The sequence below is a fragment of the Plectropomus leopardus genome, chromosome 12 (assembly GCF_008729295.1).
Source record: "Plectropomus leopardus isolate mb chromosome 12, YSFRI_Pleo_2.0, whole genome shotgun sequence".
NCBI classification, from domain to species: Eukaryota; Metazoa; Chordata; class Actinopteri; order Perciformes; family Serranidae; genus Plectropomus; species Plectropomus leopardus.
This window is the reverse complement of record NC_056474.1, coordinates 17,107,780-17,124,816: the sequence shown is the minus strand read 5'-3', so window position 1 is coordinate 17,124,816 and position 17,037 is coordinate 17,107,780. Positions and strand designations below refer to the sequence as shown.

At 41.6% G+C, this 17,037-nt stretch overlaps 1 protein-coding gene across 1 annotated transcript; it reads left to right on the top strand.

Moving 5' to 3' along the window:
* Window positions 1–302: 302 nt before the first annotated feature.
* onecut3b (one cut homeobox 3b) lies at window positions 303–16,488 on the top strand. Its single transcript, XM_042498395.1, has 2 exons — window positions 303–1,365; window positions 16,139–16,488. The coding sequence occupies exons 1-2, from the start codon at window positions 303–305 to the stop codon at window positions 16,486–16,488; spliced, it is 1,413 nt and encodes a 470-aa protein (XP_042354329.1).
* The last annotated feature ends 549 nt before the right edge of the window (window positions 16,489–17,037 follow it).

Below are 17,037 nucleotides of genomic sequence, written 5' to 3'. Positions count from 1 at the left end.
GACCAGAGATGAGATATCGCCCTGGAGAGCTCACATCCACATGAAGGCATAAAGCGCCCAGCGCCGCGGAAACGCCGGGCTCTGCAGCTTTCTCGGAACATCAGAACTTATCTACACCTCACTGGATTGATCGGGCACTTTTAATCAATGGATTGGCATTCAAATTTGGTAATTTTATCGCTCCAGGAGGGCTAAGGGGGCAAAAGAGAGCGCGCGTCCCTGAGTGAGCGTGAGAGACAGGAGCGAGAGACAGGGGGAGAGGGTGGGGAGGGTGGGACAGGGGAACATATATCCTTTCAGCTATGGAGCTCACCATGGAGAACCTTCACAGCGTCTCCTCGCACTCCCAGGCGGGAGACCTCATGAGCTCTCCGCACGCGCGGCCGTCGACGTCCCCGAGCTCCGCTCCCCGAAACCTAGTCTCACACGCTCCCGGCGCGCGGTCAGCCATGGTGTCCGGCATGGCCTCGCTCCTGGAGGGCTCCGGCGGCGACTACCGGACAGACCCGTCGCTGTCCGGACACCTGCACCCGTCCATCAGCATGTGCGACACCGGGATGAGCCTTAGCAACACGTACACCACCCTGACCCCCCTGCAGCATCTACCTCCGATATCCACCGTCTCGGATAAGTTTCACCACCCGCACTCACACCACCACGCTGCCGCCCATCAGCGACTCTCCGCCGGGAACGTCAGCGGCAGCTTCACGCTGATGCGGGACGACCACCGGGGGCTCGCCTCAATGGGCAATCTGTACAGTCACTACCCCAAAGAGATGTCCGGGATGGGTCACGGGTCGCTGTCGCCGCTGTCCAGCGGTCTGGGCTCTTTGCACAACTCCCAGCAGCCGCTGTCAGCCTACGGTCCGAGCGCGCACCTTTCCACCGACGCCAAGATGCTCTCTCCGGTGTCAGGGTTCGAGTCTCACGCCTCTATGTTGTCCCGAAGTGACCAAGAGCACCTGGCGAGGAGTTTAGGGGGGCACGGTATGATGTCCAATCTGAACGGCATGCACCACCACCCGCACAGTCACCTCCATTCCCAGGCCAACGGCGCGGTGATGCTGGACCGGGAGAGGCACGGACACGGGGCCGGGCAGGGAGTAGCAGGGTCGGGCATGCAGGCGGAGGAGATAAACACAAAGGAAGTGGCTCAGCGGATAACGGCCGAGTTAAAGCGGTACTCCATCCCGCAGGCCATATTCGCCCAGAGGATCTTGAGCCGGTCGCAGGGGACCCTCTCAGACCTGCTGCGGAACCCCAAACCCTGGAGTAAGCTCAAGTCAGGCCGGGAGACCTTCAGGAGGATGTGGAAGTGGCTGCAGGAGCCTGAGTTTCAGCGTATGTCTGCTCTCCGGCTGGCCGGTAAGAAACCGTCCTTTCAGCATTATTATCTCACATTAAAGCGGATCAATCTGGAGTGAGAGCCCGGTCAACATCCACCGATATTCTGCAAATTATTAACAGACACATAAAACCTGCGCCGGCTGACAGATTCAGCACCACGGACAGCTCAAAACAAAGCGCGCGGAGGCACAGCGCCTTAACACGAAAATTAACTTTATCTTTGTCTCCTAAAACCTGAGACAAATGTTTAAAGAGAGAGAAAAGTCTGTTTGTAGTGGATTTAGAGCTCTAGGTTGAAGTCAAGTAAAATGGGACAAAAATGGGGGTTTTTTTGGCTCTTAAAATACCAGCAGCCAGTCACCAAACACTGCATTGTTGCTACAAATGTGCTTCACATAAAACAATAATTTTTTATTGATACGAGTAGTATGGGCTCACCAACCATTCAAAAATCCACTTGTCACAAAAGTGCCAAGAAAAGCCATACGGCATGTATCTCATGTTGGCAACACTCACCAAAACAATAAAGGCAGCCTATAACGACAAAATGGTTTAAGGATGCTGCATGATAGTACTTGTTTGACTAATCAAAATATGTTCACCTTACACTACACACCTTACAGGGTTGAGTGCGTATGTAATACATTCAGGTAAAATGGGACAAATAAAGTTTTACAACTGTGGCTCTTTAAATATTAGCAGCCAGTCACCAAACATGTTAGTGCATTGTTACTTTGTACAAAACAATCAGTTTTATTGATCTGAGATGACCAGCATGGGCTCACCAAACATTCAAAAATCCACTGGTCCCAGAACTTCCAATGAAAACCATGTGGCTTTTTGATGATCTCATGATGGTAACACTGAAACTAAAACAATAAAAGTATAACTACAAAAGTGATTTAACTGTATGTCTTTAATCAAAATATTTTCACCATAAACTTTACTTTTTATGAGAGATGGTTTTGAATTAGTGCATAATGCATTCAGGTAAAGTGGGACAAAAAATGCAGGTAACATGGGACATTTTCTGCAGTGAAACTAGCATATTTTTAGGCTACTGGGATGCATAAGACCACAACTTATGGGATTGTTTACCACAATATATAATATTACAGACATTTTTTTGTAATTTGGTCATTTTTAAATATCAAAAACGATGCAGTGAGTCCATGTCAGCCACAATACTCCAGAATTAGCAGTAATTGTGACTCACATGCATGTGTGCAAATATGTCCACTGTAGATAATATGGAACAAAGGAAACAGGCAGTAAAAGTACAGGGTGAGCATGGCAGAAAAGCTGGACAATCTTTTTTAATGACTAATCACATGTTACATCGATGATTAAATTAATGACTGAACTAATAAAGGGACTTAACTAAAATAAATAAATAAATTTAAAAAAACCCAAATATGACTGTCCCCATAACCTCACTAGCTGTCCCATTTTACCTGAACACGCCATTGAAGGCTGGGGTTCTCCATGTGTTTGAAGGTACTAAGTTTCCAAATTATTTAACTTATCATCATATTTTCTTTACAGAAATATAGCAGAGAATAAAACAAGTATTCACAGTTTTAAGTAGCCTAATTTGCTTGGTAATAAACCAAAAAGTGTCCCACATTACCTGACTTCACCCTATAGAAAGAGAAACGTCTAATTGTAGTGAATTTATCTCTCTATCACAATAAAGGTCTTACTGGTTGTTTTGGGCAGGTTTACATGCGCGTTAAGACTAAATTCGCAGGTCTATATTTTTGATCGGCACATATCAAATCGCCATTGATTCACAATAAACCTCGAAACAGTTGCCCTCCCCCGCTGACGCCTTTTCCCCCTCTTTCCCTCTCTCTGTGGCCGACTATTAACACACAGCGGTGGTGGTGCTGGGGTTACTGGGCCATCTAGTTGCGCGGGAGAAGCGGGGTGACCCCAGGCTGCCTGATCAATACGCCAGTTCCCACTCTCCCTTTTAAATGTGGCACACGGATCAATACTCGTATCGGAGCTGAAAGACGCAATAACCGCACGGTCTCTCCGGCTTTGCATTTAGTAGGCTACGCTGTAGTAAAAGCTCTAAATTTAGATCTTCAGACAGGTGTGTGATCGCTGGTGTGTTGCAGGACAGACAGACACACGCACACACAGTGAGGTCAGATAAGCAAAATATCATGAGTTTCATCATGATTTCAATTGATTAAAAAACGCAGGACACAATTTAAACAATCACATATTAAAAAATATTTGACAAAAAACATGGCTTACACCATTTAAAGTCTACCTCCAACCCAACATATGAACCCCAAATCTATTTGAAGGCAACCATAAGCTTAAACTGTTCAGATGAAATATTGATTGCATCTGGGATGGGGATTGCTAACAGGGACCAGTAGCCTATAGACAAGAATATATAGAGCATATAGAGTTTTGATACTGGAAAACACAAGGGGTGAATCCTGCCTTGTGTTGCCTGTAAATAGCACTCCATGTGTTTTTGCCACTGTTGTTTTCAATATATTCAGTTTTCATATTTCAATAAAATGCACCACAGTTTGATTTCCTTTGGATATTGCAATCCACCACAGTTTATGGATGACAACGTTAGTTTAAGCGGAATCACTATGTTTTTACAAGAGAAGCAGTGCCTATAAAATTATCCACTCTGCTCTGTTGAATCAGAGGGGTTTTAACGTGCTTTTTTTTAATTGATCAACAGAATAAGTAGATACACAGATGCTGATATCACATGGGGATGCAGGGGACACATCCCCTTCAATATTTGTGCATTTGTACCCTGCACTTAAAAAACATGACATTAACAGAAGACTTTTGTTTGTTTCCAAAATGCAAAACCCCTCATTCCCCCCAAATTTGCCCCACGCCAACACTAAAACAAAACATGTCCTCGTGACAATAGTTTTAGTAGAACAACTACAGTGTTTTTACTTAAGAGATAAGACTTGAATGAGTGCCAAAAGTATCCACTTTTCTTGGTAGTTTGATCGTTTAGTAGTTTTTGACTTTAATCGGGGGATAGATGGATAGATGAAAACCTAAAAGTAGCAGAGAACTTATGTTTTGACAAAATTAGAGACGTTTATGCCATCAATGATGCATACGAGGCAAAAAGGATGCATTAAAACCCTAAAACTAACCTAACCATAACCTAACCCATTAAAATAAACCAGAATGCAAGAAGTTAAGTGTTTGATGCTGTGCTTGAAACAGCCCACACCTTTGTGATAACATTAGATTTGGCAGAATCACTACAGCGTCTTTACATAAACAATTAACATCAAATACAGTGCTTATATAAGGTATTCACTATCAGCTGAATCAGAGGGGTTTGAATTTGTTTTTTGATAACTTATCAAAAAAGTAGATAGATAGATTTTGGGGGGATGCAGGAGAAATATCCCAGTCGGTATTTTTAACATGAAAGAAGTAGTTAAAAGTGATTTAAATGCAGAAAAGATCAACCTTGGTGCTAAAAAATTTAACAGAATGCAGGAATTTAAGTGTTTGATGCTGAAAAAGTTCATCTGAGCCCCCGCAAATGTGGAAATGAAAACTACACACTTGGGTAGGTAGATACATGCATACATACACACATAAGTGTAGATTTCGGAGGGGATACAGGTGTCATGTCCCCTTTAGTATTTACAACGTGTGCATTTATTCCCCTGAAATTAAAACAGGACTTAAGTTTTTAAGACCAATTTGGTACATAAAAAATCATCTGAATGAAGGATAGTAAGTGTTTGTCACTCAAAATTTGCTATTGGAGGACCCCCAAATTGCTCAAGATAGATAGATAGATAGATAGATAGATAGATAGATAGATAGATAGATAGATGGATAGATGAGGATTAGTAGCTGAGGCTGTGAGTGTCATTAATAGTGTAGCTCTGTCCTTTCAGTGTTTGCCTGGCTTTGCACATAGGAGATCAATAAGGCCGTTTCCCCTTCCCAACCCCCTTCTCTCCCACTCCCTGGTGCTCTCCCTGTTTTCTCTCTCTGTCTCTCTCTCCCTCTCTGCAGCCTATGACAATAATATCGCTAATCTTTTACTGGTTAACCTGGCAACAGGCAGGCAGGTTGTTTGGCTTCAGGAGATCGGCGCCACAGAACAAAAACAAAACAAAAAAACAAAAAAAAATAATCATTGACTGGACTCTGGAGGACGAGGATGAATGAGAGCTGTTTCATAAAGTCAAACAATGCACACAGGCATTTTCCACTCTCCCTGCCTGCCTCTCTTACCAGGCCCATCTTTTAATGCCCATCAAATGTGCCTGTGGCATGAAAGATTAATATCAGTCTGCTTATGTTTTCTGAAGAACCCAAATGGAGCAAATTGGGATGCGCAAAACTTGATTCGGACCCGGCTTAAGTGCAAAAGCGAGAAAAGCAAAAACTGACATGTGGAAAAAGAGCTGGGAGATGCCATTGATTGAGTGAGGGCAGGCAGGTTTGGGCTTTGTGTGAACAGCCAGATAGAGGCAGGGTAGTGAAAGGATCAATACCGACCTTAATAATTGATAAGTATAAGGGAGACGGAGGGGAGAGGGGAAGAAAGAGAGGCAGAGAGCGGTGGTGTTAGCGCTTGTAACAGCATCTTCTAGGTAAGCAAAGTCAAATCTGTGGTTAACAGCTGAGGACCACACGCCTAAACACCACAGCAGAGGGTGTGTAAGTGGTTTTGAAGAATGCTGTTTACACCCCAAAACATCCTGTGAAATATCAAAAGCCCAAATCTGACACCAACCAGGATGGTGTAGACTTCCAGCGCTGAAAAACACACATAAGAGGCTGCAGGAGAGAGGCCTCTCTGACAAAACAGCTGCAATATTGGTGGTGAAATCTGGTGTTTGAACACAATCATAAAAAGATCAGAGCTTTAGAGCATCTCGCAGTAGACAAAGAGCATCAGAGCGTCCAGTTGCCCATCGAGTCGTTGTAATGAGTGCTTTCTGCTCATGTCAGCGAATCCTCAAAGCAATCCAAGGTTGTGATGTCATTTGATTTTAAAGGTTGCAATGCTTTATGGGGTTTGTAATGCGCCTTTATGGAGGCATGCAAGCACATTTCACTCTGCGTGTGTGTGCGTGAGAGTGTGTGTGTGTGTATTTGTGTGAGTGCTTCCACATGTGTGTGTGTGTGTGTGACTGGGTTATAGAGTGTGTCTGCACTATACATTGTTCAGGCTTATCTGACTCACTCTGAATCGGTATTGATTTCCTCTCCTCTGCCCCCCCTCCCTCCTCTCTCCTCTCTCCTCTCTCCCTCTCTCTCCTGGCTGTGTACCAGCATCAGCAAAGCAGATCCTTTGCCTTCCACCCTTATTTCATTTCTGCTCTCTGGTCATCTCTGTCTGTAACAGACAGACTAATTTTGGCACACTGGAGTGAAATATTTTGACACTCAGTTTGAATGAGAGTGAATGTGCCCAGAAAATGTTACACTATAGAACAGTGTAGAAAAAGCTGCAGGCCTATAGAACTTAATGCAAACTGAGAAACAACCACAAGTCAAATATTTGAAATGACTTTTCATGACATACAACTGATGACATTAGATGGTGGCAGTTATGACCTCATTCTAATCAATAATATCTCATTAATTTAACTTCCCCAATAATGCAGGGCTGCAACATTTTGTTTAAAAATGATGTCTGCAATGAGGCCTTGTGGTAGAAATATCATTACCCTCCACTTACCCTGTTTGTGAGTATAAACTGCGTCAATTCAGCTGAAAAATGACCAGTGTATTATTATATCAATTACTCACCGCGTGCTACGCTGAATTTGTGAAGAGTGCCTCCACAGTGAAGGAAGAATCCAAAAAAGGCAAATTCTTGAAGTAAAAAGGGTCCGTGATTTACAACAGCAAAAGCATATCAAAACACCTGTGCGCGAACTCTCACACAACTCCCGCAGTGTTATCTAAATCTCGCGTATCCAGCCGTGTTCTCAGTACTTCCTAAACACGTGCATTTTTGCTAAAACATTACAACATAAAACACTTCCGCGTTGAGCAGCGCGCCCTGAGCGTGCACGAGCACGCGCATGCGCATCAACTCCCCTTAAGTACAGTTCAAACGCACGCGCGTGCCCAAGCAGGCTACTTGGCATGAGACTGCTGGTACAGGTGTGTTTTAAATGAGACTGCTGGTACAGGTGTGTTTTAAATGAGCAAAAAAAAAAAAAAAAAAAAAAAAAAAGAGTGCTGGTACAGGTGTTTTTTAAATGAGACTGCTGGGACGGGTGTGTTTTAAATCGTAATGTTTGAGCTAAATTGCAGTGAGATTAGAAGTGAGATTTTGAGGCAGGAGTTGGCTTGAGAGTTTGTAAACGGATGTTTTGATAGATGACAGATTTTTTTCCTGTTTTTAAAAAAGGTCCCCGTTTATTTCAGTTCATGAGGAATGCTTGACTTTTAGGATATTCAGTTCATTTTTTTTCATGAATTCAAGGAAACGCGCTGAGTAAAACGGTCATTTTCAGGTGAATAAGAATTAAATATTAATGATAACGATAGGCTACAGTCAGGCAGACAACGGTGACAACTGATTAATGCATCTTTTAATCTTAGCTCCTAAGTAATTTAGTGACTTGGAGCACAGTCTTACTTTACTTTGGTAAACCTTTATTAATTGCCTCGTGTCAGTTTGGAAAAGGCCTCCTGATGTCACACGGCAGCATAATTCTTCTTTAAGTGCAAATTAAACTTTTAAAGCACCTATTTGTTCGATTAGTTGGCATTAAATGACAACTTTTAACTTTATTGTCCCCAAGGTGCAATGCATCACACAGAGACAAGTTTTTACATTAGACTAGCTGTTTGTGTGTGTGTGCAAATGCGTGTGTGCAATGGGTATCTTATGAGGAAAGCCTTTTTGAGCGAGATCTTATTGGTTTTAGTCCTATATGATTTTTCATTAAGCCTTTTTTTTAATCTATAAATTTATAATGGCAGGAAAAGACAGACACAAACATCGGCTAACATTAATTTGCGATTAAACTCCAACATTTTTTAAAACCGAGATTCAATTTAGTCTGTATTTAAAATATTTATTTTCTAGTAGGCCTACACATTTAGAAAAACGTTTTGTTTAAAATTTCACAAACTTCTTAAAATCATTTGAAACACACACACACACACACACACACACACACACACACACACACACACAAACAAACAATACAATATAACAGGCCGCACATTTCTCAATATTTGTGGCAAAACAATGGTCCGGTTCTCATCAGATTAAAAGCTGAACTTGTACATATTCCGATGATAAAATATAAAAATAAATTAAAAAAATAAAACAATTAACGAGACCGTGTTTAAGGCACCAGTAAAACACCGTTTCCAAAAACAAAAACGCCAAATTTAAGCCAATCATCATCACTAATAAATACTAGGCCCCTATAATTTATTTCACAATAGCCTTCTAATAATGTTTCTGCGCTTCTGAAAATATTTCTGAACGCTGTAAACATCTTTTTCAACTTTCCCCTCAGCGTAGTTTTGTTTGCACCGAGAAGTCGCTGAATTATTTCACTTTCACCGCATTTAAAATCAGCAGTAAATGTTTGAAGCCCCTGCTGTCTGGGTTCAATTGGCCAATTTATTCCGAGCTGATTTGGAGTAAATAAAGTACACCATTTAAGGAAAAAAAGGAGAGGCATTAAACACGGTTTATAGACTACGAGCCGATATCTGATAGGCTGTAAAGCTGCCGATCACTCGTTTCAACAGGACAACACCGGCTTTACATCGACAAATAAACGAAAGCTTTCAAATAATCCGATCCCGATCAATGGGGAGTATTTTTTAAAGACGGTTTGGTTTCACCGCTGCTGTGTGTTCATGCGGGTGATGGGGTTGATGGCGTTTTCCTTTTCCCAGCAATGAATAGGCCTATAATATGATCAATATAATCAATAACCGTACATCTGAGAGGTGTGAAAGAGAGTGATTGACGTCAAACTGTTTCTCGCCTGCAGTAGTCCGTCCAGGGCGGGAGAGGGCCCGTCTCACCGGACACAAAGCCCGGTCTCATCCGTCCGTCCAGCCGTCGACTAGCAGCAGCACGGTGCGGTTAGTTCACCGTCTGCCCCCCCCCCCCCTCTCTCCCTCATACCCCATCCACACACACACACACACACACACACACACACACACACACACACACACACACACACACACACACACCTAAGTAAAGACTCACATAACATTTTTGATTTATTTCTTTATTTTGGCTCTCTGCCTTTTGAGGATAACAGTCATATCAAACCTGCTTTTTCATTTCACCACATCACAGGATATAGATAGATATATTGGCCTTTTAAATGTGACTCACATCCACTTATTGGCTTTCATCTCTGTTTAATGGCACTGTGATACCTTGAGGGCGTAGCTGCCATCCCAGGATCTCATGTTACTCCTACACATTCAACATTTCAAAACACTCCAGGCAGGGTGTCTTCAGATCAAATCCCACTGCTGACTGCAGCCTGGAGTCAATGTCATTCAGCCCGTGACACCTATAATCTATTGTGTTTATTATATTTTTTGATTAAGGATATTTAAGTCCCCTTTCACTCATTAAACTTCACTTGGATGTTTGAGCCTCACTGTGCAATAAGATGCATGTTGAAAACTTTCCTCCATCATCTGCTGAAGGGGGAAAGTCTGTCTGTGTTCACCTGAGCCAATCATGGGTCTATGTATAATTTCTATAAATGTAAGTAGACTCCAGTCCACCTAATGTTAAAGTTAACTTTACAGCAGGGGCAGAGCAAGAGGGGGGCTTCTGGGGCTGCAACCTCAAATGTTTTCACTGTAAAAAATAAGTTATTTGTTTTAATTTAAAAAAAAATTAGTGTGACATATAACGGCTGAAGCCTCAACTCTGGTAGAACTTTGAAAAATCAGCTTACTGGACACTACAGCGACCCATACGTATAGACTTTCCTCTTTCTTAATTTTTTATTTGATCTGAATTCATTGATTGTTATTTATTTCATTTTAATTGTCCTTATCCCACACTGTTCCTTTTCTTTTCTCCCTATTTTACTCTAACTTACATCAGTCATTATTCTTATCATTAACTGATATGTGTTGTTATGTGGTTGTCATATCTGTTATTATTCCTCAACCTCCGATGAGAAGGGCGGGGGTGTGTGGGTTCATTGTTGGAATAACTTTTAATGACTCTTAAAGTTAGTGTCCAAGCTGCCTTAAATGATTAAGTCGACTGAATTTGAGAAGACAAGTTTAATTATTTCAAAATTACCTCAACTTGTCTTCTTAAATTTATTCAACTTTGCAACTATCATATTATTCTCTGATGAGGTACAGATTTTTAGGCAGTCTATTATGGGGGAGCTTTTGCCCATAGACCCCCCCAGGCCTAAAAAATGTCTGTCTCCGCCCCTGTTTTTCAGTGTAGGAGACAACCTGTGTCTAGTAGTTCAACTTTTGAAAATAAAAATACTTGCATATTCATAGATTCTGGATTTTTCTTTGAAGAAGATGTAATTTTCAGATTTTTTAAAAATGTGATAATTGTATGTGTTTGTCGAAAAAACACATTAAACATTTTTTATAAATGTTAAAACAAATTTGGAAGGAGATCTTTACCAAAACTGACAATGAATGTTGTCTAGTCCAGCGATTGTTCCCAACCAGCTCGCTCTTGGCTGTAGCTTTTAACCGTGGATCACATGAACTTCAATATAACAGACAAAAGTCAACCATCCACCTACTGCTCTTCCCATCTTCATGTTTAAGTGCAGTCTTATAGACAGTGGAAGGCAAAGTAGAAACGGCGTCCACTTAAGTGATAAATCGGAGCAGCTCTTAGAGGAGGCACGAGTACAACTTAACATGCTGCACATCCAGCAATTTAATCTTTGGATCAGCAAGAGGTTGAGATTAAGCAGAGTACCTTTAACTTCATTGACACCAGGACATATGAAACAGACGACACAAGCAAGTGCCACTTGAGATTGCCAAGCGTCACCGCTTGTCTCTTCAGAAAAGCCTATTTGGTAATGAGGCGACTAAAGATAGCCTACGACACTGTGGTTCTCATCTCGAGAGAGGTCGTTTTAATGAGCAGCTTCCTCTTAACCTTCCCTGTGGTCCTATTCATTGCTGTGGAGAGGGGATGTTCAGGGGTCTCATTCGAGATGGATCTATTGATTATCTGAAATATGTATTGACCAGGCCTCTTTGGTTTCACTTGGTTCACTGTAAAATCTGACAAGTTGATTTTACTTTCTAAAAAATCTAGGAAACTGACTGCCTTAATAATATAAGTAAATATAACTATTACTCTTAATTTATGTTAACTTTATATCTGATTTAAAATTTAGTGATATTTACTAATTTTGTGAAGCTGTTGCAAGTTGAAAATGACAAGTTTACTTAAATCAGTCTTTCTAAGTTTTAGCAACTTCAGTAAACAAAGTATACTGTGCTATATATCTGCATGCTGCTGGTTGCATACTAGTCAACCCTAGTCAAATATTTTTCATTATGTGAAGGAAACAGAACTTGCAGATCTCCTACCTTGATCATTGTCATGTTAAGTCAAACTAACTTGATTTACTGAAGTTTCTAACACATAGAACAAGGGAGCTTCACAAATTCCACAAACTCAGAAAGACTGATAACTTGTCATTTTTAGCAACTTCACATAATTAAGGAAATACAGCTGAATTTCAAGTAAACATAACACTTGGATATAAAGCAAACATAAATTGAGATTTATAGTGAAATTAACTCTCCTTTTTCAGTTTCCAGGATTAATTTAAATAAGATCAACTTGCCAGATTTGACAGTGTCAGGATGTGTTGAACTGCAGGACGTGGAGCCGCAGAGTCGAGCTGATGGAGGAGAACCAGAGTGGTGTTGGCATTGTAAAATGGCCGGTAGCACAAGTTGTTGGAAAACAGGCATTACATATTAAATTATCACTATATTAGCACTAGCATTCAGTCATTACATTAGGGAGTATTGAGTTTGGTTTGAGACAGCACTTAGAGAGCCGCGAGGAGATTCTGGCATGGCTGGGCCTGAACCAATTGAATAAACGTTCCATGAAATGGTTCTGAAGTGCGGATCAATCAATATGGGGGCTATCAATCTGAGGGCAAATTAAAACAATTGAGAAAAACAACAAGAGGGAAACAGTTGAAGAAGTCCGGGGGGTTATCTGTGGAGGCTCTAAACATATACTCTGCTCAGGAAAATATTTTAATTATGCTTTGCTTGCAGTAGCAAAGCATGAACAATGGCAATTCAAACACATGCACGCTCACACACAGGCATGCATACACATGTGCACATTTATATTGATCCCCCTCCTCACAGTCAAATCTGTTTACTGCTGTTGTCTAAACCTGCTGTAAAGTCATCAATCATTTGCATACACCACCTCCACACTGCAGCCATCCTTTTTTCCACTCACCCTCTTTGTTTTTCTCCCTCCTCCTCTCACACGCACAAACACCTCAAGACTGGAATAAATATCATTCCTCACTTTCTTGCTGTTACGCACACCACATGTCATGCACGCCCCCCCAAATTATAGAAAATAATCAGTGACGTTTTAGAGAGACATTCCTTTGTCCTCCTCCAGAGCTCTCAGACTGGATGACTGCCACTCTTTTCCGCCACATCTCCTTTGTTCTTCCACAGATAAACAATTTCTTCTCAATCTGTCTGTCACAGAGCGCGCTCCCGAGCTGTAGCCTACTCCCCAATGCGAGGCGGTGCACGCGCGAGACACACGCGCGAGCCACGCGCGCGAGTCACTCACACTCACACACACACACACACACACACACACACACACACACACGCACTCTCTCTCTCTCTCACTCACACACACACACACACACACACACACACACACACACACACCTCGGTCTCGCGGATCGATGGGGATCGATCGGGTGGGGAAGGGAGCCCTGATTACTGGACCACGTGTTCAGGAGAAAACCGCGGAAAATCGATCATTGCAGCTTTTTAGGGCAGCAGAACAGAACAGACTCCCTTCAGTCTCCACAGCTACAGCCTGAGCCTACTGACGGTGCATCCAGGCACGGCACGCCGCTTCTTTGTCAGCAGTTCACATCACGCTCCTCCAGTTTCAGCAAGACACACAGACCAACAGCAAAGAAGACTATGTATCCACCATAACCTCAGGAATCATTAGACTAGGAGAATAAAATTAACCCCAACTGCTTACATGGAATAATAACTATCAAACTCGTCACCATCCCATTATTAGCCACTGTATTAAAGGGCCCCTACTGATGGTTTTGCACGTTGTGGCCCATTATCTAAAAACTGACCGTGCAGCCCACTTTACATTACTGATGACCATTTTCCAAGCCTTCTGTAAGTTTATAGATTGATTTCCTATCCTCCAGGCCACCCCTGGTTTCAGTTCATTTCACTGCACTTTAAAAATCAACATGTGGAGATTTGAAACTTGCTTGAAATAAGGAATCCATTAAGATGAACAATTAGGCTCATTAATGTTTGTTTTTAATGTTATAGTCATGGTCCACTGCAGATATCGAAACATTATCAATTGTATAGCATTTAAATGGATGCTTTTACCATAAAATGATTATTTGTGTGTTAATGACTCACCCTGTATTATGGTTAATTAATAAAGAAAACGTTTTTCCTCACGTTTCAGGTTTAACATAAGCAAAATTATATCAAAACATCCATTTACAATATCTCATGCAGGATGTGCAATATGCTATAATTCTAGTCCCATTTTGCCAGACGAATCAGTGCTTCCCAATCAGCCCTCTGTGACAGGGAACTGAACTGCAAGTTAAATTTTTCAATGCTATCTTCAAAGCCAGACTCCATTGACAAAAATGGTAATTTTACCTCCCTGAACAAGGGAGCTGCTGGTCTACCCCTGAGTCGATCAGTTAGTTATTTAGCATTATTATGTGAGTGGTGTTTTAAAGGGTTTGTGTGGATTGACCAAAATCACAAAATAACACTAACAACCTAAACGATCAAGTCGGTGGTAAACAAGCTGCTTATACGTTCATTGAGGTAAAATGATTGTTTTTGTCAATGGAGTTTGGCTTTGAAGACAGCATGGATACGTTTCACTTCATGTGGACGCAGAACCCTTTTACTGCATTTCATTATGATTTTTTTTCTCCCATTTTTGGATTCTTTGTTCACTGTGAAGGCATGTCTTTACTTATTCAACGTAATACAGGGTGAATAACTGATACAAAAATGGTCATTTGAGGATAAGGTACTCCTTTAAGGATAGATGGGCATTTAGGTGTTGATACACAATGGCTAAAATTAATAACTAGCATCTACAAGCTATAATATAAATAAGAACAAATACACACATTACTTTCTTCTGTACAAAAACTAGCTGTTTAACAACTGAGACCTGTGAGTGTTCTTGAATACACAAACAGGAAGAGTTTTCCAAACTGCCAGTCTAAAGTAGGCTACCACATGCAATTTGACGTTGACAAGAACATTAAAAACGTTTTTCTGTCAAACAAGTTTCAGATCTCCTCAAGTTGATTGTCATACCTCAATGAAATAAATGGAAAACAAAAGCTGCCAGGAAGGTAAGAAATCAATCTAAAAACTTTGAGTGTACTTTGGCAAATAGCAATGATATATGAAATACAACATTTTAAAGGGCACAGTAATGGCCATTAAAGGATCCCAAGGGTGGTCTGTTCTCTGCTTGGAAAGCACTGATTTAGGCTGGAGAAAAGGTCTTATGGAAGTGATCAGTTTGCTTTTGCTTTTTTTGCTTTTAGACTCTGAAAGTTGGAGAGATGTTTGAATTTGGTCTTTTTCTTCAATGTCGACTCACTGTCTCATTGCTTTCCTTTCTCCCTTTCCACTTTTCCATTCCTTCTTTTGCAGCCTGCATACCCTCCTGTTACCCTCCCTATGTTACATGTACGTGTTACTTTGTAATTTATTACTTTCAACTCCAAATTTACATTTGAACAGTGAGCTCAACACATTCAGCTGAAATATTACAACTCGTAACACACAGAGACATTCATGCATACACACAAACACCTGCATTGATCCATTTTTAATCTTAGCTATCACCATTTGATTTGTATGGAAGTCCATTTCTGCCAGTGTGATGGAAAAAAACAGCAAGTCATTGTACTGGGAAACTCTGTAAAAAAATGAGTTAGTACAGTTTCCTCATTATTTTAGGGTATTCAGTTGTTATTTTGAGATAAGTAAGTCATTATTTTGAGATAAGTAAGTCATATTTTTTTGGAGACACGGGCATTATTTTGAAATAAGTAAGTTATTATTTTGAGATATATGTCATTATTTAGAGATGCCATTATTTTGAGATACTAAATCATTATTTTGACATACTAAATAATTATTTTGGGATAACCTATTCCTTATTTTGAGATACTAATCATTTTGAGAAAGTTTTTCAAAATAATGACTTACAGGGTCATTTTTTTAAAATCACACTGGTGGAAATGGGCTTCCATAGCAGTCTCTTTTAGCCATTTTAAATGTTACCTCAGTCCTAAATTCTTTAGCATTTCCCTTTTAGTCATCACCTTTATCATGTAGCCATATCTTGCATTAATTGTTCCCACCCAAGTCTGTATTCAGCAAATTTAAATGACCTGAGAATATTTTGATGGCAATAAAACTCCTTTCTTTTGTTGTGTCCTCCCCTCCTCCCCTCTGTCCCTTCCCTTCCTCTCTCCAGCATGTAAACGAAAGGAGGAGGACAGAGGACGAGAGCGCAACCAGGTGCCAAAGAAGCAGCGACTGGTCTTCACCGACCTGCAGCGTCGCACCTTGGTAGCCATCTTCAGAGAGAACCGCCGGCCCTCCAAGGAGATGCAGATCACCATCTCTCAGCAGCTGGGCCTGGAGCTCTCCACCGTCTCCAACTTCTTCATGAACTCACGCCGCCGCTGTACAGACCGCTGGGACACAGAGGAGTCACACAGTCATGGGGTACATGGCCACGCGCACACTCCTCACGGAAACAACAACAACCCCTCACCGATCCAACCCGGCACCTCCTCTGCAGCCACTTTCTCTAAGGCCTGACGGCGGCAGGATGGATGGTTGAACACACGCATGGAGGATGGAGGGGGGGATGTTTTACACTGAAGCACTGCAGAGCTACAGGGTGTGTAGCTCCAGACCACTCGTCTGATTCATCTGCCCAGAGTGCTGACAACCTGGGCAGATGAATCAGATCTCCTCGATGCTCCATGTGTTTTCTTTTAAATCTGAATGTGCATTTCAAATCTTCAAAACCAAAGATCCAGTAGCTTTCAGAGAGTTGCCCTCAAACAACCACATGTGGCTCTTAGTAAAAAACCACCTAAAAACCAAAGAAAATCCATCTACTCTGAAAAACACGGTGGGTCAAGCCTTGAAAAGGGAGCTTTAGAAACATCTGCTGGTTGTCAGGATGTAAACACACCAAAGATTCACCCCTGACAGGGAACAGATAGCTTTAAGACAGCAAACCTTGAGCAGCCACATGGTGGTCCTCACAAATCAGCCAGAAATCAGACAGCGGTGTGTCTGCCGGGCCGTGATCAACTGCTACTCAAGTGGCTGTGAAGCACTCTTGGCAGGTCCTTTGAC

What these genes read in the sequence shown, in the direction of transcription:
- onecut3b (XM_042498395.1), top strand. Translation starts at nt 303, where the DNA reads ATGGAGCTCACCATGGAGAACCTTCACAGCGTCTCCTCGCACTCCCAG. An exon ending in GTCTGCTCTCCGGCTGGCCG is followed by an intron (nt 1,366 to 16,138) that starts GTAAGAAACCGT and finishes TCCTCTCTCCAG; the next exon opens with CATGTAAACGAAAGGAGGAG.